Source organism: Rana temporaria, chromosome 2, assembly GCF_905171775.1.
Source record: "Rana temporaria chromosome 2, aRanTem1.1, whole genome shotgun sequence".
In the NCBI taxonomy this organism is placed as follows: Eukaryota; Metazoa; Chordata; class Amphibia; order Anura; family Ranidae; genus Rana; species Rana temporaria.
The window spans coordinates 302279911-302302894 of NC_053490.1; the positions used below are offsets into that span (position 1 = coordinate 302279911).

The 22984-nt window shown below is 39.5% G+C and overlaps 1 protein-coding gene across 7 annotated transcripts in view; it reads right to left on the bottom strand.

The window, feature by feature from the left end:
- Positions 1 to 22984, bottom strand: part of DLGAP3 (DLG associated protein 3) — a 626246-nt gene that overhangs the window by 135900 nt on the left and 467362 nt on the right. Inside the window, exon 9 of one of the 7 annotated variants that reach the window (XM_040337297.1) lies at positions 19530 to 20739. The exons of the other annotated variants lie outside the window; for them this stretch is intronic. Coding sequence (XP_040193231.1) covers positions 19583 to 20739 — 1157 coding nt within the window. The 3' untranslated portion in view covers positions 19530 to 19582. Of the gene's footprint in view, positions 1 to 19529; positions 20740 to 22984 lie in introns of those variants that run through there. 7 annotated transcript variants of the gene reach the window in all.

A 22984-nucleotide genomic window follows, 5' to 3' on the forward strand; every position in this document is an offset into this window, starting at 1 on the left:
ATTACTAGGGTTTACTAAAAGCACAGTTTAAATCTAGCAGTAGATGGTTTTAAAATCAGCAGTTCAACAAGGACAGGCCAAATTTTGATCCATCAAAAGCATGTATGCTTTCCTCCTGGCAATATTTTATCACTATGGAAACATAGGTTCACTCTGTTGACATAACACCAATACATGAATATATCATCACAGTAGTAGTATTGTATCAAAAGGTTAACATGGCAACATAGCATAATGACAGCAGAGGTTTCAACCGAGGAGACTAACTTCAGGGTGAAAAAAGAAGTGCATGCTGATGCAAAAGATGGGCACAATTTAAAGCAAATTTTTCATGCAATGCAAAGTCTACTTTAAATATTTCCCGCCCGTAGGACATCATATGATGTCCTTAGGTTGAAGTGGTGATATCTGAATGATGACTGCAGCTACCGGCATCATTCAAATATCTTTGTTTTCAGGCGGCGATTCCCTGACATGTAAAATCCAGCCTCCCTGGGCTCTCCCATGTGGTCAGAAGGCTGGAGTACCAATCTGCAGTGGATTACCATAGAGCGCTCATCTCTATGACCCTAGGAGGCCGGAAGCAACATCTTGACGTCACTTTAGGATCTGGCAGATGTAAACACTGACAGTTTTTTTATCTTTTTTTTAATCTCATGCTTTCCAGGGTTGAGGAGATATCTTGGGTCTTATTGACCCCAGATGTCTCCATAAAGAGAACCTGTCAAAAAATAAAATAAAAGTAACAGTGTAAAAAATGTTTTTAAAGTGCCTCCGTCCCCTTGTGCTCTCATGCAGAAGTGAACACATATGTAGGTTGTGTCTGCATATGTAAACAGTGTTTTCACCACACATGTGAGGTATTGCTGCAAACGAGTGAGAGCAATAATTCTAGCAGTAGCTCTCAACTGTAGCTCTAAAATGGTAACCTGTAAACATTTTGCAAGCGTAGCCTATAGAGATATTGAAGTACCGAAGTTTGGTGCCATACCACGAGTGTGCGCAATTTTTTGTGACATGTTAGGAATCTTTTATATTTTACCCCAAACATTGGGTTTTATATTGTGTTTCTTTGGCATTAAAATTAATTATTGTGTATTTAATAAAAAAAAATTGCGTTTGAAAAATTGCTGTGCAAATACCATATGACGTAACGAATTGCAACAACCGCCATTTTATTCTCTGCGGTCTCTGCTAAAAATGTATACATAATGTTTCGAGCATAAAAATAATGATTTTTTTACATGTGGGAGAGGAATTCCAGAATTGGCCTGGGTTGGAAGTGGTTAAAGATATGTACTAAACATACAAATATGCTGGACAGCTTGCAGTAACATTAACAAGTACCCATATGTCATCAATATACAGTAGATCCTGATTGGTGTTGACACAGACTCTTAAGCTGGCCAAACATACTATTTTCTTATACAATTTTACTTTACATTTACAAAAACCATGTAATATGAAGTCAAAGCTAAACACTTTGTATGCAATCAGGCAGGCCCTTGCACTACATAGTTGAAGGTAAATATAAGGAAATGTAATAAGAAAATTGTATATGTACATGGCCAGCTTTACTGTGGTAGCATATCATCACTCAGTAATATTGTTTCATTGAGGTTCCTTGATGGCACTAGCATAACAAAACATTATTCTGGACACTGTTGTCTAAAAAAATAGCATAGTGATAAAAGAGTAGTAGTAGCTGCCTTGTGTTGTTGTGAATAACTGATGAACAACTGCACAGCAGCTACTACTATAACCACCCCCTATCCCCCAAAAAAGCAGATGGATATGTCTGGGCTAGGGATGAGCCAAACACCCCCCCCCCCGTTCTGTTCGCACCAGAACCTGCGAACAGACCAAAAGTTTGTGTAAACTTTAGAACCCTGTTAAAGTCTATGGGACTCGAACGTTTGAAATCTATAGTGCTAATTTTAAAGGCTAATATGCAAGTTATTGTCCTAAAAAGTGTTTGGGGACCCGGGTCCTGCCCCAGGGGACATGTATCAATGCAAAAAAAATTTTTTAAAATGGAAGTTTTTTGGGGGGGCAGTGATTTTAATAATGCTTAAAGTGAAACAATAAAAGTGAAATATTCCTTTAAATTTCGTATCTGGGGAGGGGTGTATAGCATGCCTGAGAAGTAGCGCTTGTTTCCCGTGCTTAGAACTGTCCCTGCACAAAATGTAATTTCTGAAGGAAAAAAAGTCATTTAAAACCATTTGCGGCTATAATGAATTGTCGACTCCCGGCAAGTCATTCATAAAAATAAAAATAAATGCGTGGGGGTCCCCCCCAAATTCAATGACCAGGCCCTTCAGGTCTGGTATGGACATTAAGGGGAACCCTGTGTCAAATGAAAAACAAAATGACATGGGGTTCCCCCCAAATATCTATTCCAGACCCTTTGGGTCTGGTATGGATTTTAAGGGGAACTCCACCTCAAATTTTAAAAAAATGGCGTGGAGCTCCCCCCAAAAATCCATACAAGACCCTTTATCTGAAACACGCAACCTGGCAGGCTGCAGGAAAAGAGGGGGGAACGTGACCCCGCCCCCATCTGATGTAACGACAAACTTGCATTACATCAGAGGGGGGCGGGGTCACCCACACATCACTGGGAAAGCCTGGGTTTTCTCTTGAGTCAGAGGGGGACGGGGTCACCTGACGGGTGACCCCGCCCTCACCTACATAAGAGCTGTCACTGGCTAAAGCCATGTCATTCCTGGTGCAGAGTGCGGACATCTCATCGCTGGATCCTGGACCTAGATGAAGAGCAGATCTTCTCATCGCTGGACCCCGGAGAGGAGATCACCCATCGCAGGATACCAACAGCGTTGGAGCGGAGACCGAGAGTGGATTACCACTGCTGGATTTTTATTTTTATTTTTTTATTTTTATTTTTTTAATAAAGGACTTTACCAAAGGTGTCTGTGTTTTTTTACAATTGTTACACTTTCTTTGTGAAATGGTAGGGGTACAATGTACCCTATTACCAATTCACATAGGGGGGGCGGGATCTGGGGGTCCACTTTGTTATATATATATACAGTATATATGTCCACTTTGTATATATATATATATATATATATATATATATATATATATATATATATATATATATATATACAGTATATATATATATATATATATATATATATATATATATATATATATATATATATATATATATATATATATATATATATAAACTGCTTTTATAAGATTCCTTACTCAAAATAGATGCTAGTAGCACTCCCTCCCATTGAGACAAGAATGTAGCTGAAAGATGGCATCTACCCCCTGCTGCCCACGCACTGAAGGAATGAGGAAGTAAAAGAGAGAGCAAGCGACAACCAGGCTTTAACCATGAAGCTCCTGTATTGTTCCTGTATTTCAGCCAATTAAGATGTGCCTTTTAGAATGACCACAGTAGTGACGTAAACTCTATTGTTCTTTGTGTATAAAAAGATTGACCACCACCAACAATAAACAGAGATGTGAAAGTGTTCGAACTGAGTTGACTCAGTGTGATTACTTCTGACGTTATATTCAGCTTGAGCTCGATTGCAGCTCTGAACCATCACATTGGAACTATAGGCAACACTTTTTTTTTAATTTTGGACAGAGTAAGGGAGGGTTAAAGCCCCTGTCAGATTATTTTTTACCATCCCTGTCCCATTGCAGAGATTTCCCTTCACTTCCTGCCCCATAGCCAAATAGGAAGTAAGAGGAAATCTATGCAAATTAAGGCAATCCATTGCCCCCCCCCCCCCCCCAGGCCCTAATAACTAGTGTCCCCACTCATAAATTTCAGGGTGGGTCTTAGACAGAAAGGGGTGTGGCCTTGACAGGAAGGAATGGGTCATATTAAAATTAGGGGGTGCACAAGTTTAGTCAGGCCTAGGGCAGCACAAAACCTAAATACACTACTGGTACCTACCCAATGGGAATGCCTACAAAATGGGCTTTAGCCTGGGCTGGAGCTACAGCTAGTACAAACAGACAAAAAAATGTTTTTCTTGCACACTGCTGCCAAACATCTAAATGGGACCTACAAGTCCTTCATGCACTTGGTTACCTGAAGGATTCAGCAACAATTGTTAAGCTCTGGTGATACTTATTCTAAGGGAAAAGCAGCAAGCCAACCACAAACAGGAAATTATATGTCTGAAGGGATTCTGAGCACAGTGTACAGAATATTTCCAAAGTTGCAAGCAAACCACATTTAAAGTTTTGGAGCTTTGGAAGATTAAACTTGACTGCAGGAAGTAATGGGAATTATACATTTGAATCATTTACAATGGTTTGTGCAGCAAGTAAAATATTTCATTGTTGTTTTAGTGTTTAGTATGCTAGAATGCTAGTATGCTAGAGTGTTTAATATGCTAGACCTCATTTAATTTTCTAATCAGTGCCCTATTTTCTCGGCAACAGTCCCATCACCCAAGTTTCCACTTCCACAATGTTTTCATTTATAGTACCTGTGCACCATGTTCTGTTATAGGAAAATACTACCTTGGTCATCTACATTTTTACAGTTTCATAAATGTACAATTTACTTGCCAAGTACTGTATAAAAATGTAAAAAGTTTTATCCCTGCATATAAATATACCACGTGAATGTAAGCAGTAGTTTAACCACTTCCTTACTGGGCACTTAAACCCCTTCCTGACCAGAGGACTTTTTGCGATTCGGCACTGCGTCGCTTTAACTGACAATTGCGCGGTCGTGCGACGTGGCTCCCAAACAAAATTAACGTCTTTTTTCCCCCACAAATAGAGCTTTCTTTTGGTGGTATTTGATCACCTCTGCAGTTTTTATTTTTTGCGCTATAAACAAAAATAGAGCTACAATTTTGAAAAAAATAAAAAAAATTATACTTGTTGCTATAATAAATAGCTACATTTTTTTTTTAAGTTTTTTTTTTATCCTCAGTCTAGGCCGATACGTATTCTACATATTTTTAGTAAAAAAATCGCAATAAGCGACTGGTTTGCGCAAAAGTTATAGCGCCTACAAAATAAGGGACAGAATTATTATTATTTTTTTTTTTTTTTACTAGAAATGGCGGCGATCTGCGATTTTTATTGGGACTGCGACGTTATGGCGAACACATCGGACACTTTTGACACATTTTTGGCGCCATTCACATTTATACTGCAATCAGTGCTATAAATATGCACTAATTACTGTATAAATGTGACTGGCAGGGAAGGGGTTAACACTAGGGGGTGAGGAAGGGGTTAAATGTGTACCCTAATATTAGTGTTCTAACTGTGGGCGAAGGGGGGGTGACTGGGGGGGGTGACCGATCTGTGTCTCTATGTACAAGAGACACAGATCCATCTCCTCTCTCCCCTGACAGCACCGCTGTCTGCGAGAGCCGGGAATGAGAGATGATCTCATATGTAAACATATGAGATCATCTCTCATTGGCCGCACAGATCGCCTAGGAAACGGCCGCTCCGATTGGCCGTTCACGGTGATCTGTGACTGGCTGTGTCCAAGGGACGTGCAAAGGGGCGGCCGTAAAAAGACGGCCTGTTAGAGATTGGGAGCCGCTTTTTACAAAGTCGTACGGCCGTCAGCAAGTGGTTAAGAAGCTATGCTGTAAACATTTTAAAGGCTTGATTTGGATGAGCTGAAAATATCATTTTTTTCCCCAAATTTTTCATCTTCTCATTCCATCAGAGACACTTTTATGAAAAAATAATGCAGATTTCCTGATCAATCTTATTAGGAAGGCATTGGGGCTGAATACAAATGCACGACTCACTTTTCACATATTTATTTGTTAAAAATTTTGAAAACCATTTACCATTTTCCTTTCATTTCACAATTATGTGCCACTTTGTGTTGGTCTATCACATATAATCCCAATAAAATACATTTCCATTTTTGGTTGTAACATGACAAAATGTGGACATTTTTAAAGGGTTTAAAAGCTTTTTCAAGGCACTGTATTTGGTAATGCCCATCATTCTACTGTTTTCAGAGAAAGAACTTAGGCCTTTAAAGAAAACAATATAGTCCCTACAGTCAAACATGGTGGAGGTTCACGGATGTTTTGGGGTTGCTTTGCTGTTTCAGGTGCTGGATGTCTTAACAGTGTGCATGGGATTATGAAATCTAAAGACTACCAAAGATTTCTGGAGTGCAATGTAGGACTCAGTGTCACAAAGTTGGTTCTCCATCAGAGGTCATGGGTCTTACAGCAGGAAATTGACCCAAAGCACACATCAAAAAGCATCCAGGAATGGTTTAAGATAAAGCACTGGAGAGTACTGAACTGGTCAGCAACGAGTTTAGATCTAAATCCCATAAAGCACCTGTGGAGAGATCTCAAAACAGCAGTTGGGAAAAGGAACCCTTCCAATCTGAGAGACCTGGAGCAGTGGCAAAAGAAGAGTGGTCCAAAATTCCAGTAGAGAGGTGTAAAAAAATCATTGATGGTTACAGGAAGCAACTGATTTCAGTTATTTTTTCCAAAACGTGTGCTACCAAATATAGGATTGAGGTTGCCAAACATTTTGTTGAGTCCATTTTTGGAGTTTTGCGTGGAATGCGTCAGATATGGATTTTTGTTTCTCCTATTTTTTTTGTGTCAAACTAATACAAACAAAATAAATAAACATAAGAATACCTAAACATTTGTAATTGCAACAATTTTCTGGGCAAAGTGGTGCACTCTTTGACAGAATTTCAAGGGTGCCAATATTTTGTGGGTATGACTGTGCATCCTGGTGTCTGATGCCTCGTACACACAATCAGGTTTTTGCCTGATCAAACTCACATCGGAATTCCAATGGAATTCCATCGGAGGAAAAGAGAATATGTTCTCTATGTAAACTCCAATGGAATTCCTCGGAATTTCAGATGGAAAAACTCTGATTGGCATACACACGGTCGGAATTTCCGATGGAAAAAGTCCGTCTGACTTTTTTCATCGGAAATTCCGATCGTGTGTACGAGGCATAACTTAAGGTTAATAACAAAAAAAAAATCAACAATACACTGACCATGTTCGTTCCAAAACAGGTGATTTTCAAGAGATTGCAAACTTTATTGAAATGCATTTATTTGACTTAACATTGCATTATTTAAAGCAGTTTTTCTTAACCAATGGTACACGTGTACCCAGGAGTACATCAAAATGGATTAAAGGCTATTCTTGGTAGGTAGTTTAGGGTGTAACTTTGAAATTTTCATGATTATTAATTATTTGCAAAACAAGCATCACTAGATCATGTAAGGCATAAATACACTTGTATATATGTATAATAGGGGTTTCTTGCAATAAAAATGCATACCGTTTATTGTAGATAAAAGGCACCAGATGGTACTTGGTAAAATTAATTTTATAAACAGGTATGTGGCATAATAAAGCTGAGAAACGCATGTACATATGTGTCATGAAAAAAGGTTTGATGCACTATAGTTAAAGTTTGCCTGTATCAAATTTAATGAGATTAGCTTCAGCATCAGCTTACAGGCAGAGCATATGGTATAGAAATAACTGCAGTGATTTCATTGCTTATTGTATTTCTTGCCTGCACTTTATAATTGTGCTGTGGGCCCCAAATGCTGAGTGGACATAAACAAAGAAATGAATTATCTAGTCCAGAAAGTTCATACACTGATTTATAAAGTGATGCAGTGTCCCAAGACACAGCAAGCAATTTGGGTAGGAGCTGGATAGAACATCAAAACACTACAGCTCGTCCAGGTCAATTATTAGAACATTTTCTAAAGATATTTTTCTTTAACTTAGGTGGCATAGATGTAGAAATGATTAAAAAGGAATAAGGGATCCCTTTTTTGGAAATAAATGAAGAATTATTTCTTCCAAAATTGTATAATGTCGGTTTTACATTACAGTGCTAATAGAAGGTTTAATCATTCATGGTTGCCCAATCCAGGTTGATATTTCTCTTCTGAGACCTGAGGCAGCAGATGCTATTGTCCCCAAAAGACGTGTTAACTTGATAAATTTGGTGCACCAGAAGATGCAGACTTTGCAAAGTTACATAAATACAGCATTTACTGTGCTCTTCAAATCAGCAGGTACAAAATGTTTTGAAGCTCCACTCCAGGCAAACAGCTAAATACACTGTTGGCATATAAGTGGACGATCTTAATTGCCACAATGTTTGCAATATTGTTTAGTCAGACAGGTAATTCACGCATCCAAGTCAGACAGCATAGCTATGTACCTGACCTCTAGTGAAGTCAAAGTAACACTGTAATTTTAACAAAAAAGGAAAAAAAGGTGCTGACAGGTATTAAGTGCAAGTACCTAGAGATACCTGCATGTACCACAGCAGGTTTCGGTCCTCATACTCTGATAGGGCAAAGCTTTGTTACTTCCTTAGTCTTAGATCTTGCCTGCCCCCTCCACACATTTATTTTGACCAGGGAAACAACTCATATTTAAGGATAATAGGCTGTTACTAGGATATTCCAGAGATTTGTCACCAGCATTCAGGTGGTATGGGGAGACGGAAGGCCACTGACACCTCTAGTTGTCTACAAGTTACCCCTCTGGTTAAAGCAGAAATAAAACACGAGAAAAAAAACTGAAAAAAAGGTGCTGACAGGTATTCAGGGCAAGTATCTAGAGGTACCTGCGTGTAGCACAGAAGGTTTCAAGCCTTACACTCTGATAGGGCAAAGCTTTGTTACTTCCTAAAAAAAGACTCGTACACGCGACCGGTTTTCCTGCCAGGAAAACTGTGGGGAGAGCTTTTGGACAGGGAAAACTGTCTGTGTGTATGCTTCCTCGCAGTTTTCAGCCGGGAAAATAGAGAACCTGCTCTCTATTTTCTCGTCGGGATTCCCGGCAGTTTTTTTTCCGACAGATTTACTAATACTTTCCTATGGGAAACACTACGAGGCAGTGCCGATGGAGCATACACATGGCTGGGATTCCCGGCCAAAGCTCTCATGGCAGTTTTCCTGCCAGGTTCTTGGCTTTCCCCTCGGTTTTCCCGTCTTGCTTTTTACCGCCGGGAAAATCAAGCGTGTGTACAGGGCTTTAGTCTTAGATCTTGCCTGCCCCCTCCACACATTTATTTTGACCAGGAAAACAGCTCATTATTAAGGATGATAAGCTTTGACTAGGATGTTCCAAAGATTTATCACCAGCATTCAGGTGGTATGGAGAGACGGAAGGCTACTGACACCTCTAGCTGTCTACAAGTTACCCCTCTGGTTAAAGAAGAGTTAAACCACCAGAAAAAAATGTCCCTTAGGAAATCTTTGCCGTAAGGTGCAACTATACACAGCATAGTTGCACCTACCTTATGGAACATTTACCTAGCAAAGCAATCCCCTTCAGTGCTGTGATGCACATGCTGCCCTACATTGTTGGCACTTTCATTTTCACCCAGTCTTTTTCTAGGTTTGGAGTCTTCGACCATCTTGATTGGCCTGGCTGTGATGACGTAACTCCCACACATGGGCTTGGGAGTTACTTTTTCCTGACGCAGAATCATACTGAGACAGTACACTGAGCTGTGTGCGTGCAGGGCTCAGTGTACACTTACAGAAAAAAGTGCTGACAGGCAGGTAGAAGCATCTATCATAGAAGAGACAAATGTAGTCTCTTATGTCATAACAAAAAAATTCTGCCGATCATCGCTTGCTAACAAACCAACTTTCGTTCAACACAACCTTTGTTGAAGGAGCAGCAAAACACTTATAAAGTCATCTCTATGCTCATTCCTCCTGTAAGGGAATTCACAATGTTGAACTGATTGACTCAGAGTGCTGACCCCTCTCATTTTCCAGTCTTTGCTGTTGTGCAGGAAATGATAAAAATTATTATAACAGGAGACTCCAGCTATTGACATTGGCTATATTTGACTTTTTTTTTTTTTTGAGGATTTTCAATAAATATAAAACTGGAAAAAATATAGGGCCAGATCCACAACAAGCGGCCGTAACTTAAAGGGTCACTAAAGGAAAAAACTTTTTTTGCTGAAATTACTGTTTACAGGGTATAGAGACATAAAAGTTAACTGATTCCTTTTAAAAATGATTAAAAATTGAATTTAATCTATCATATAATGTGCCTCTAGTTTCACGTTCGGTTTTAAAGGTACATACATGAATTTCCAGGTGAGAGGTGAGTCGGGAAGACTCACAGAACAAAAACAACAAATCCAGGGCAGTGTTTTGTTTTTAAAATGAATCTGATTGGTTCTGAGGAGTTTTAGACACACAGTAATGACAGCTTAGACCACCGTGATGTCTCCCAGTACTGTGGTTATAAGGAAACAGGCAACCAGAAAGTGTGGAGATCACAGCAGAATTACAGCTACTTCAAAGCAAAAACGAGCAATGAGGACATGAAACCAGTACTGCAGTAAGGTAAAGGAAGCTATTTAGCTAAAAAAAAAAATTCCTTTAGTGACCCTTTAACTTTTCCTATTTAAGTTACACCGCCGCAAAATCTCTACCTAAGTGCCTGATCCACAAAGAACTTACCTAGAAATTTTCAGCGGTGTAACTTAAATTCGTCCGGCACAAGGCGGGCCCAATCTAATGGGGCGAGTCCCATTTAAGTTAGGCGCGCTCCCGCGCCGGACGTACTGCGCATGCTCCCGACGCGATTTTCCCGACGTGCTTTGCACAAAGTTACGTTACGCCGAGTTTTGTGAATCGCGCCGGGTAAAAAAAGTTGCGTCGGGAAAAAACAGAGATGCGGCGGGAAAAAAAAAAATTTAAAAAAATTTTTTTACAGCGTCGCGGGAAAGAAGGGTCTACTTTTACATGGTGTACTAACTTTACACTTTGTAAAAGTAGCCCTAATTTTGCGTTTGCAAACTAACAACTTACGGAGACTTCACAAAGGGAAACCGCTTCGTGGATCTCCGTAAGTGCTAATTTGCATACCCGTCACGGAATTTCAACGAGAAATGCCCCCAGCGGTGGCCGAGGTACTGCATCCTAAGATCCGACAGTGTAAAACTATTACACCTGCCGGATCTTAGGAATATCTATGCGTAACTGATTCTGTGAATCAGTCGCATAGATAGAAACAGGGATACGCCTGTGTATCCCTTTTGAGGATCTGGCCCATAGTACCTATTTCTATATCTATCTCAAATTCATCTTTGAAAAAGACCTAAGCTCAATCTCTAAAATCTCATATAGGATTTAAAAGTTTAATTATAGAAGTTATTTTTAATCTTTTTAAATCTGTGGCTTTCATTAACCACTTAAGACCCAGAAGATTTACCCCCCTTCATCAACAGGTCATTTTTTTACAATACAGCGCTGCACTAGTTTAACTGACAACTACGCAGTCGTGCGACGCTGTACCCAAATACAATTTATGTCCTTTTTTCCCACAAATAGAGCTTTCTTTTGGTGGTATTTGATCACCTCTGCGGTCTATTTTTTTTTCCATATTAAGGAAAAAAAGGCAGACTATTTAGAAAATAAAACAATATTTTTTACTTTCTGCTATAAAACATACCCAATATAAAAAAAACATGAAAAAAAAATGTATTCATCATTTTAGGCCATAATTTGCTACATAATTTTGTGCAAAAGTTATAATGTCTACAAACTATGGGATATATTTATGGAATTTTTATTTTTATAGGATTTTTTTAATAGTAATGGCAGCAATCAGTAATTTTCAGTGGGACTGCGGTGGACAAATCGGACACTAAGTGACACTTTTTGGGGACCAGTGACACTAATACAATGATCAGTGCTACAAAAATGCACTCTCACTGTACTAATGACACTGGCAGGGAAGGGGCTAACACCAGGAGCGATCAAAGGGTTAAGTGTGCTGCTAGGGAGAGCTTTCTAGGATAGCTTTAGGCCTGATTCATATCTATGCAGTTTGCAGTTTGCATATTCCAGGTGCATTTTGCTTTTTTCAATACATGTTTTTGATCCATTGACGTGTATGGAATCAGAAACCAGAATAAAATTCCTGGCCCTTTTCATAAAATGCACACATGTGAACTACATTCATAGGAAACTATGTTAAATGGACTATAGTGTGTTTCTGCAAAACTGAAAACGCACTAAAAAAATGCACAGGTACGAACCAGGCCTAACTGGAGGAAAACAGAGATCCGTGTTTCTGCTTAGCAGAAACACACGATCTACATCTTCATCTCTGACAGAACAGCGGTCTACCCTGTTTACATAGGCAGACCGCTTTTCTGCCTCTACCATCAAGGATCAGCCGTTGATTGGCTCCCGCTATGTCCAATCACAGCGGGGACATGCGCACCACAGAACCCTGTGCACAAAATCACATACAGGTACATGCAGGTACATGATTTTGAGCAGGAGGGCCATCCTGCTGCACGATATCTGTGTGGGGTGGACCTTAAGTGGCTAAAATAACACTTAGGCAAGCCATAGTTGATGCATTGGGGGAAGGAAAGAAAATTACGACATCAACACAGTCAATGTTGATGGAGGAATCCCTAGTGCAGTGCTATTGTTTTCTGCTGGTGGGTGGGGTTGTAGAGAGCCTTTCCCCCAGCAGAATACAATGATCACTGCTGGCAGCTTGAGTGATCACATGCAAAAAAATCTGACAGGCTGGTTGTACTGAAGTCGCTCGATGGATCGACTTCTGTACAACCAGCCTGCCAATCTCAGACATTTACGGAGAGAGACCAACTCCTAATTTTTCAAGATATTCCAGACCAGGTAATCTTTCTATTAGTTAAGGACTTTCAAGAGAACACTGATAAAACCAGCTTCTTTAACCACCTCCTTACCATCATAGTAAAAAAAAAAAAAACAGAGAGGAAGTGGATGTATTTAAAAATGTCACTCCAGAAAAGCAATTTGGTGGCAAGTGCTCCCACTAACGCCCTTGTACTTGGGCAGCTCTTTATATAGGCACCTTGTGCAAAACTGATTCTTGTGGCTCTGCGCCTCCTGATGGCTGTGATGGGTCAAAAAAACAAAACAAAAAAAACAGCCAATCACAATGCTCCCAGATGTACAAAGACTTACATCTAAGAGCCCTCCCCTTCTTACAATGGCACAATGGGATAAACAGGAACTTTTTATTAGTAATTTATTTGTTTCTAATGTAAATATAGATCACAGAAGCAGCAGTAGAGATCGTTTTAAAGTGATACTAAATACACACTGTTTAATTACCTTGCCCCTTCTCTTTCTGTATGTAGATGATGGCATTTTGATTGTCATTCAAAAAAATCTAAGTACATTTTTCCTAACAGGTATAAAGCTGTCACATGTCACAGCCTGTCTGCAGGGAAACATAAGCAGTTGCCCCCTCAAGAGGCTTTCTCCACACCAGGTAGAAAGCCTTGCATTACAGTGTGTATTTACAGACAGAAGAACAGGAAGTAAGGATTTCTCAGAAGAAATAAGGACATTTAAATGCAAAATGGAAGGATGAGGTAAGTGAGGGAGGACTGCACTAGGGTAAAGGAAGCTATTTAGTGTTTTTTTTTTTTTTTACCTTTACAACCTCTTTAACAGAACATAAAGGAAACAGTTTTTTTGTTTTTGTTTTGTTTTTTTACAGTTTTTGGTAACACAGTCTGGCACTGAAGTGGTTAAAAAGTTTCTTATTTTAATAACACGCTGAATAGTTCGGTAACATGAATCATACCATGTAGGAGAGTTACAAAGACCTACATATTTTTGAAGGGTATTGGGGATGCCACGGATAATTGTAAATAACATCTGCTTGCAATGGTCACAGCCAGTATATGAATGGGGCTTGCAGACACTGGGGATATGGATTGGAGGATTGATACATAGCTGTATGCTAATCTGCTAGTTTCTAACATTCTGAAAGGTCAAAGTATTCAGATTAGCCCAGCTCATTTCCTTCTCACAATGCCTATTGATTCTCTTCATGTTTTTCTAGCATATGGCTTTAATTAGCAGCTCATTGTTCAGAGGCCTTTAGCCAGTGAATTAGTATGGTCAAGTTAATGAAACTTTATTTCATTTATGACAGTATTGCTGTGGTATACTGTCTTCCCTCAAGTATAGTTAAATGTCACTTGTTATTCACTAGCGCATAGTATGCTACAAAAGAAATACTGTGGGCAATTTAGGTACTGTCTTTTTTTTATTTAAAGTGTTACTAAACCTAGGACCCTTCATTTACTATATCTGTTCTCCTGCAGTACACATAACATGAAAATGCAATTATTTTAGTAAATATGTACTGCTTAATACCTTTTTTCATCAGCAGTATATAGCAGTCTTGTAACTTCTATCAGTGTCTGGTAAAGCTTGTTTCACTCTCCTCTGACTGTCCTATGAGTCAGCAGGATCCCTCACCCTCTGTCTGGAGAGTGCTGATTGGCCCTCTACCGATCACATGCACCCCCCCCCCCAAAAAAAAAAAACCTCTAGCAATACACACCAAACTAGGCATGTGCAGAGTGCCTCTTAGGGCTCTGTACTATCAGCAGATGGATTTGGGACAGAAAGAGAAGGGGAGGAGGATCAGAGAAGACATGATTAAACAGCATTTGTACATAATGTGGGGGATTAACCTCTTAGGTTCCCCAGTATAACAAGCATGCTTTAGTACTGCATATACAGTAAGGCCCTGTACACACGTCCGAGAAACTCGACGGGCAAAACACATAATTTTGCTCGTCGAGTTCCTTGTGAAGCTGCCGAGGATCTCGGCGAGCCGAAATTTCCCATTGAACAACGAGGAAATAGAGAACATGTTCTCTATTTGGCCCGACGAGATCCTCGTCGGTTTCCTCGGCAAAAAGTGTACACACGACCGGGTTTCTCGGCAGAATACGTCTCCCATCGAGTTTCTGGCTGAATTCTGCCGAGAAACTCGGTCGTGTGTACGGGGCCTGAGGTGACCAGATTTTTAAAATGAAATCCGGGGACATATTTTTTTTTTTACTAGTAATGGCAGCAATCAGCGACACCCTGCCCAACGGCGCAGCCACCTGCCTCACAGCCTGCCAAGTCTTACTCTCCGGGCCTCGGCTACTACTGGGTGGGGTGCGGATGAAGATCACTCTGCCAGGGAAGGCAAGGAGATAAGCAGGCAGGCAGCAGGCCGGGACTTGAGCCAAGGCAGAAGAACATGCGAGCGGAGCTGAATGGGCATGCACCCGAAACTGAAAAAATATTCCCTCCGCTCCGACCAGCACATGATCATCAGAAAGGGGCACATGTAATGGAAAAAATTCACCCCCCCAAGCTAGTAGGAGCAGCAGAGCGGGGGGGGTGTAATTTAGAATTATTATTTTTTTAATTCTGCACTGACTGTCTTTTAAATTGCCCCAGCCCCTGTCCAAATACAATCTGGGGACAAAACTGGGGACAGACTTGGTCTGGGGACAGTGTCCTCAATCCGGGGACTGTCCCCTGAAACCGGGGATGTCTGGTCACCCTAATATACAGACTGATTTTACTGTTGTGGGTTCAGTAACACTTTAAGTAGAGCGGATATGGTGTTGGGTCCCTGAGGCTTGTCTAAAGCCCACCCAATGAGTTGTGGGTAGTATATATGTATGATATCTGGGTGTTGGGCTGGCAGCTTCTACACCCCAAAGGGCTTACAAGACCACCTTGGGATGTGACTGGAACGAAGGAATACAGAATTGAAAAGCCATACCATAATGTATTTTTTGCCCAAATAAAAATATATTCCAATGTAAACTCCAAGAACTGTACATACAGGCAACACATTAAACACTTCCATACCGTAGGCCATTATATGACATTCTGGACTTAAAGTGGAGATATTTGAATGATGGCGATTCCCTGCAAAGTAAAAACAATCATAGCAGCTGTATAGCCGTTTTAAAGGCAAGAACATCCCCCTCCCCTCCCGCCACCCTCCAATGCTTTTACCAGCTCGCCCGTGGGATCGGCGAGCCAGAGATCAAAATCGGCCGGCGGCGGCCATTTACCATAGAGCTGACCGAGCACCAAATTATCCCCGACCATCTCTATGGCCTTCCTAGGCTGGGCACAATGTTATGACGTCACTTTCGGTGCTGGCAGATGTAAACATTGACTTTTCTTGGCTGGGAAGCAGAGATCTTTTTTATTTTTTTTTATCTCAGGCTTTCCAGCCTAGAGGAGAGATCTGGAGACTAATAGACCCCGGTTCTTGCTGTAAAGAGGACCTGTCATGCCCTATTCCTATTACAAGTGATGTTTACATTCCTCGTAAAAGGAATAAAAGTGATCAAAAATGTAAAGGGAAATATGTAAAAAAAATTTTTTTATAAAATAAACAATTAAAAAAATGTTTAAATCGTCCCCACCCTAAACACACAAATGAATAAACGCATAAGTAGGTGGTGTCCTCATATGTAAATGACATTTATACCACATGTGAGATATTACCAGGAATGTTAGAGAGGAAGCAATAATTCTAGCGCAAGACCTCCTCTGTAACTCTAAACTGGTAACCTGTAAAAATTGTTAAGTCATAGTCCATGGAGATTTTTAAAGTATCGAAGTTTGGCGCCATTCTACGAGTGTGCACAATTTTAAAGTGTGACATGTAAGGTATTTATTTACTTGGCGTATCATCATCTTTCACATTATACAAAAAAATAGGGCTAACTTTAGTGTTTGTTTCCAAAAAACTGTGTTTGAAGAATTGCTGCGCAAATACTGTGTGACATAAAAAATTGCAACAACTGCCATTTTATTCCCTAGGATCTCTGCAATATATATATATATATATATATATATATATATATATATATATATATATATATATATATATATATATATATATATATTTAATGTTTGGGGGTTCTAAGTAATTTTCTAGCAGAGGAATGACAGAATTGGCCCTGTAGTAAAGGGGCTTTACTAGGGCTTTATTAGGGCTTGGAGGATAGGGAATGACCCCTTAGCGCCGACCGTACACAGATATATACCGGGTTATACCGGGATTATGCTGTTTTTTAGAGCAGGTGGATGGCTTTCCAGGTATAACAACAGATGTGACTAAAAGTCGATTGGCTGTTATACCGGAGGAGCGAGAAGGGACATCCCCCCTCCCGCCGCCTTCTGCCGCTCTTACCGGGCCTCCCATCCCACTGGAAGACCCAGTCCGCGATCCGGCAGTTCCGCTGGTTAGAGAGAGACTGGCACAAAGCCAGAAATGGGTTAGATCCAGTCTCCTGTATGTAAACACGGAAGCGACGTCACTTCCGGTTTACTCGGCTGCCAATAGCGCCAGTTTTAATAAAAACGACAGTATTCAGAATCGCCATTTCGCAATCTGAATACTAAGTGCAAAGGAGGGGTTTGGGGTCTTTTAGACCCTCGATCCCCCCATAAAGAGTACCTGTCACCACCTATTACTGTCACAAGGCAGTGTTAATTTTGGCAGCAAATTTCTATTTAGTTTTAGTCTTGGTTTTAGGACTAAAATGGCATTTTAGTTTTAGTCCCATTTTAGTCTTTTTCGCAATTGTTTTAGTTGTAGTCATCTTTAGTCGACTAAATCTACAGTACATTTTAGTCGACTAAAATCTCCAGTAAATTTTAGTTGACTAAAACAAATTTTAGTCGTCTAAAATGTAATGGGTGTAATTAAATTGTAATTCATTATTTAACATTTCTATACAATCTACAAACTCATATACTGCTGGAGTGAAAAATCTCATATGTTATTATTTATGGCATTGAGGTATGAACATGCACTACAGACCAATGTTAATTTTGAAGTCAAATTTTAATTAAATGTTAGTCATCTCAATTGTTTTAGTCGTATTTTAGTAGACTAAATTAACACTGTCAAAAGGGATGTTTACATTCCTTGTGACAGCAATAAAAGTGATCAAAAATTCCATTTATTTATTTTTTAAAACACAATGTAAAATAAATAAATTAATTAAATAAATAAGAAAAAATGTAAAGCACCCCTGTCCCCGCAAGCTCACGCAGCAAAGAAAAAGCACACGTAAGAAACATATGAAAACGGTGTTCAAATAACACATGTGAGGTATCCACGCGATCGTCAGAGCGAGAGCAATAATTCTAGCACTAGAACTCATCTGTAACCCTAACCTGGTAACCGTAAAAAAAATTAAAGCGTTGCCTATGGAGATTTTTAGGTACTGACGTTTGTCGCCATTCCATGATTGTGTGCAATTTCAAAGTGTGGTATCTATTTACTCTGTGTAACATAATTCTTCACATTATACAAAAAATTGGGCTAACTTTACTGTTTATTTTTTATTTTTTTGTTTTAAAGACCACTGCGCAAACACTGTGTGACATTAAATATTGCAACATTCGCCATTTTATTCTCTAGTTTCTCTGCTAAAAATATATATATATATATAATGTTTGGGGGTTCTAAGTAATTTTCTAGCAAAAAATATGGATTTTAACTTGTAAACAACAAATGTCAGAAATAGGCTTAGGCATGAAAGGGATAATGTATGTGGACCTGTTAATATTTAAACAAAGGATTACAATCAGAACACGCTTAACAGCTGGAATAGCGGAACCTGTATCTAAACTATAACATTAAGTTATTTTTAACTTTCATAGAAGTTGTATTGTTCTTTTCATGCCTGCAACATCCAAAACGTCAGTGATAAATAATGATATCTTCAAGAAAATATGTAATTTATCTGTGCACTGTAAAAAAAACACATTTAAAATCTTCAGACAGAAAGCTGTCATCATTGTAAACTTTTCTATTAAGAATGAAGGGGTAATATACTGAATACCACAATAACATGGCAACCTTGTAATGCACTAGTTACAGTGCCTCAGAATGGCAATTTGGAAAAGCATTATATAAAACTATTGCATGTATTGTACATCATCAACTATAAGGCCTCATGTACACTGGACGTTTTTTGACGTTTTTAGCTGTAGACGTTTTTATCTACAGTCATTAAACTCTCCATCATGTTATCCTATGTGTTCATGCACACATAGGCTGTTATCAGCAGTTTTGGGCAGTGGCGTTTTTGAGCAGTTAAAAACCAAAAAAAAACTAGTGGGTTCTGAGAGACGTTTTTCAGCTGTAAAAACGCTCTAACGCTGGTAAACGCTGATAAAAATCGATAAATGTTGATAAATGCTCAAAAACTTCGCTCTCCAGCGGTTTTTAACGTTTTTGATCTATTAAAAAAATATATATATATATATATATATATATATATATATATATATATATATATATATGTATATATATTTATTAAAAAAACTGCTTAAAAATGCTAACGCGGAAAAGTGCTAACAAACGCTAAAAACCACTATTGCAAAAACTTTGGAAAAAGTTGAAAAACTCACTGCAAAGCTACTGGCCTTTTTATAACGTTATTTTAACGTCCAGTGTGCATGAGGCTGTAAAAGTTGAGTAGAACATGCAATATTTTTAAAGCATACATTTCATTTTTTTCACAATAATATTTTGACTACTGTATAAACTGTTGTATACTATGTGTATACTATGTTATGTTTCATTTATTTCTTAAACACTGCAGTATTATTCCATTTACTTTTATAGCAAAGAAAAAGACACAACTTTCTTCAACACTTCCTTTATTGTTGTAAAACATGAAAAAGGCCAGTTCTTCATTATCCATGGGTATCCCCCATTACTGGTTTGGGGTGGATTCGAGGACGACCGCGAGGTTGTCCCCTCCTGCGTAAGGGGCCAATGAGACGGCTCCCTGCCCAGGTGGGGTTCTCACTGCTGCCCCTGGCGATAGTGCTTGGCATAGAAGACCCAGTTCTTGGATCCTGCAGAAAGAACTGAGCAAAAGAACAGGGCAACGTGGCTGATACAGAAGAAATGCGTGATCCTCTTGGACGTGTTAGTCCTCCACGAGCCCTTCGACCAGTAGTGGCGCTGCCACTGCATGGCGTGCCTCTGCCTTCAGTAGCCTGACCTTCTTGAGCAATTGCTCTTTCCTGTCTCCTTTTTCTGAGTTCATCTCGAATATCACCAAGCACACCAAGTAGCTGCCGGTGAAGCTCTCTATCTCTTGCACGTTCCTCCCTTTGGCGAGTCATCTCTTCTTCTTTTAAAGCCAGCTCTTGACGGTAGAGTTGGTCTCTTAGTTTCTCCAGCTGCAATAGGCGATGAAGACTAGCTCTCCAACGAGCTCTTCTATCATCTTTTGCTCGAGGCCTTCCAAGTCTTCTTGGCATTGTAGCACTGGAGGCCTGATCACCCTCAGGGTACTCAGAAGAGAGAAGAGATTCATTACAACTGTGTTCACTACGTTGGGACGATGCCAATTGGTGATCATCATCCCCATTGTTATCTTTCCTATGGTCCTGCATCAGTGGCCACACCATTCCACCAGTCAAGGAGCCAATCTCTGTTTGTTGACTACCTCCATCCCTTTCAGATTGTGTAGACTCTGCTGATTCAGGAACCCTGTCAGATGGTGGAATATCTGAATCACTTTCATCACCCCAGCCTGTATGTGCAGAAAGATAACAAAGAGGATCCTCTGTGGAGGAGGCTAGGGGTCCAGGAGACACACGCCTGAAGGATTGCTTGATTTGTCTCCCCACAGTGAGTGATACACGCACTTCCTCTTTTGTTGGGGACCAGTGCTCTAGGTAAGGATTCATAATCATTCCTTGGCACCTTCGGTTTTCCAACTCTTGATCTTCTGTATCCCCTTCTACTGAAGTAGTGCTATAGGTGACCAATGTACCACTTCTCTGCGGTGGTGAAAGTGCAGACCTCATGGGGGACCTTGGATTTGGTAATGAAGATGCTGTAGGATAAAGAAGAAGAATTTAAGAATAATTTATACAAAGATCTAACATGACTATATAATAAAGTTTCTTCCTATCCTGCACTTTCCCTAATTCCTTCTTAACATACCCTTCCTACATAATTATTATGATTGATGTTTCCATCCTAACATTCAATTATGGGTGCTAAATGCTTGATGTTGGGTACATTTTAAATAAGTCTTTCTATTTGAAGAGAACAATGAAAAATAAAACCATCTTGTATAGGAAATAAGTCTGCAGCAAAATTACTTTTTATTTCTAAATGCTCAAAAAAGTGCAAATGTATTTATTTGAAGTGCAAAATTGTTTCACATGCCTATAGCAATGGGTATACTTCCTACTGATTTTCGTTTAGCATGCGGCATACAATTAAAGAGACAATTCAAGACACCCATAAATTCCCTTCCTCCTTATGTTCTGCAATGTGCATGCTAAATTTATACTTTTGGTGGGCATGTTGGTGATGTGGGTTTGCTGCAGACTTTTTCCCCATGCCAGCGCCTGAACTGCTCTGCCTTTAGCCCCTGCTGTTGCCTACAGAATCCAGAAATGAAGTAAAAAAGGAGTTTGGGCCTCGGCTATAGATTTTAGGGTGCAGGACCTTCAGCAGAAGCTAAAGAAGAGGGTTGCCTGGAGACGCAGTGTCAGATGGGATGGCTGGTGTCCTAAAGAGGGTTCTGCTTTTGATGCAGGAAGAAAGAAGATTGAACGGCAGTACTGTATAACAGCCATATTACTGTGTTTTTTTTTATATCAAGTTTGTAGAGGTATTGTTAACAAATTTATAAAATACAGCATGACTTCTTGCATTTTTCTGAAGCCAAGAATAAATTTGTTCCAGGTACAAATACTGCTAAATAATTGACATCCTCTTTGGGACTGGGGATTTCCAGCTGATACACTATTTTTCCCTACTTTTCTAAAGATATGTCCCTCAGTACAATGCATTATATTGAAGTCTGTTGAGCTTACCTGGATCAGCTTTGATGCCTTCCAGCTTACCCACCATCCTGCACAACATGCAAGAAAGGAGGACCCTTCCCTCTTACTGGGATGGGGGGTTAAGAGCAGGGTGGCCCCTCCTGGCAGCCCTGATGGGGTAGCTTCTCTTTAAATCTTGCCGAAGGTCCAGGCACCCACTGTCCTGTGTTGAGACTCTTGGTACGTCATGCATAGCCGAGGCCGCTGGATCTGTGTTCACAGCTGGGGCACTCTTGATAATTTTTGAAAGGGGATTAGTATTTGTTTTATATTTTATTGAGGGAAAGGATACAGGTTAATTTGGTGGAAGTTTTAAGCCATATTTTTTCACAGTTAATAAAACGGGCAATTTTGAAGCAGGGGCAAAAGATCAGCTGGAGAATTAATTACAAACTTGCTTCTCAAGTTGATAACTTATTGCTTCCTGTAAATGTAGGCGATATCTATTATGAAACAGCCATGAGATATCTAAAGCTAATAGGAGGCAGAGGCAAGTGGCATTGACAGTGTTTGTGTTTTACAAGTTGTGTTAATAAAGTTTCAAGAATAGCACTCATAAACCCAAAACTAAACATTTTCCAAAAACTTTGACTATTTCAGTCATGATACAACATTCCAACACACTACTACACCTAAGGTGATTTAAAATAATTCTGACTTAAATCACTTACTAAGAAATCTGCTGGTTTTGTTCAAGCAGGAATTTTAAAACCTGCTCTTGAAAATACAGTTACATACTAGTACTGATTCAAAGCTCAACCATAAACATGGTCACTGAATCACAGGAAGCCAGTTGATAACTATATTTAGCAAGATGTTTATAAGGTATATACAAAATCTTTTCTAAAACTGCCAATTAACAAAAACATTTTAGATTTCTCTTAGCACTACAAATATAAAATGTGTTTATGACGTTTGGCAAGCAAGGTTCTTTACAAGAATGTAGGAAGGCTGCCAGCAAACTGTACATTTTGCAGGCAAAGGGCTTCAAATATAAGTGTTGGAGGATGAGATGTATGTCAGTTCTGGTTGTGCCATTGAATGTTCTGTATTGTAAAAAAAATTTTTTATAAAAGGTTAACAAAATTAACCTATTTAATTCTAATTCTATTTTTTTTTTTTTACCAAACCAGGCAGCTGAATAAAAAGTCACTGTAACCACACATTACAGTTGGGCCCGCATCTATTAACAATTACAACAAGTGCCCATACCATGAACACATACATAATTAACAAGCAGTA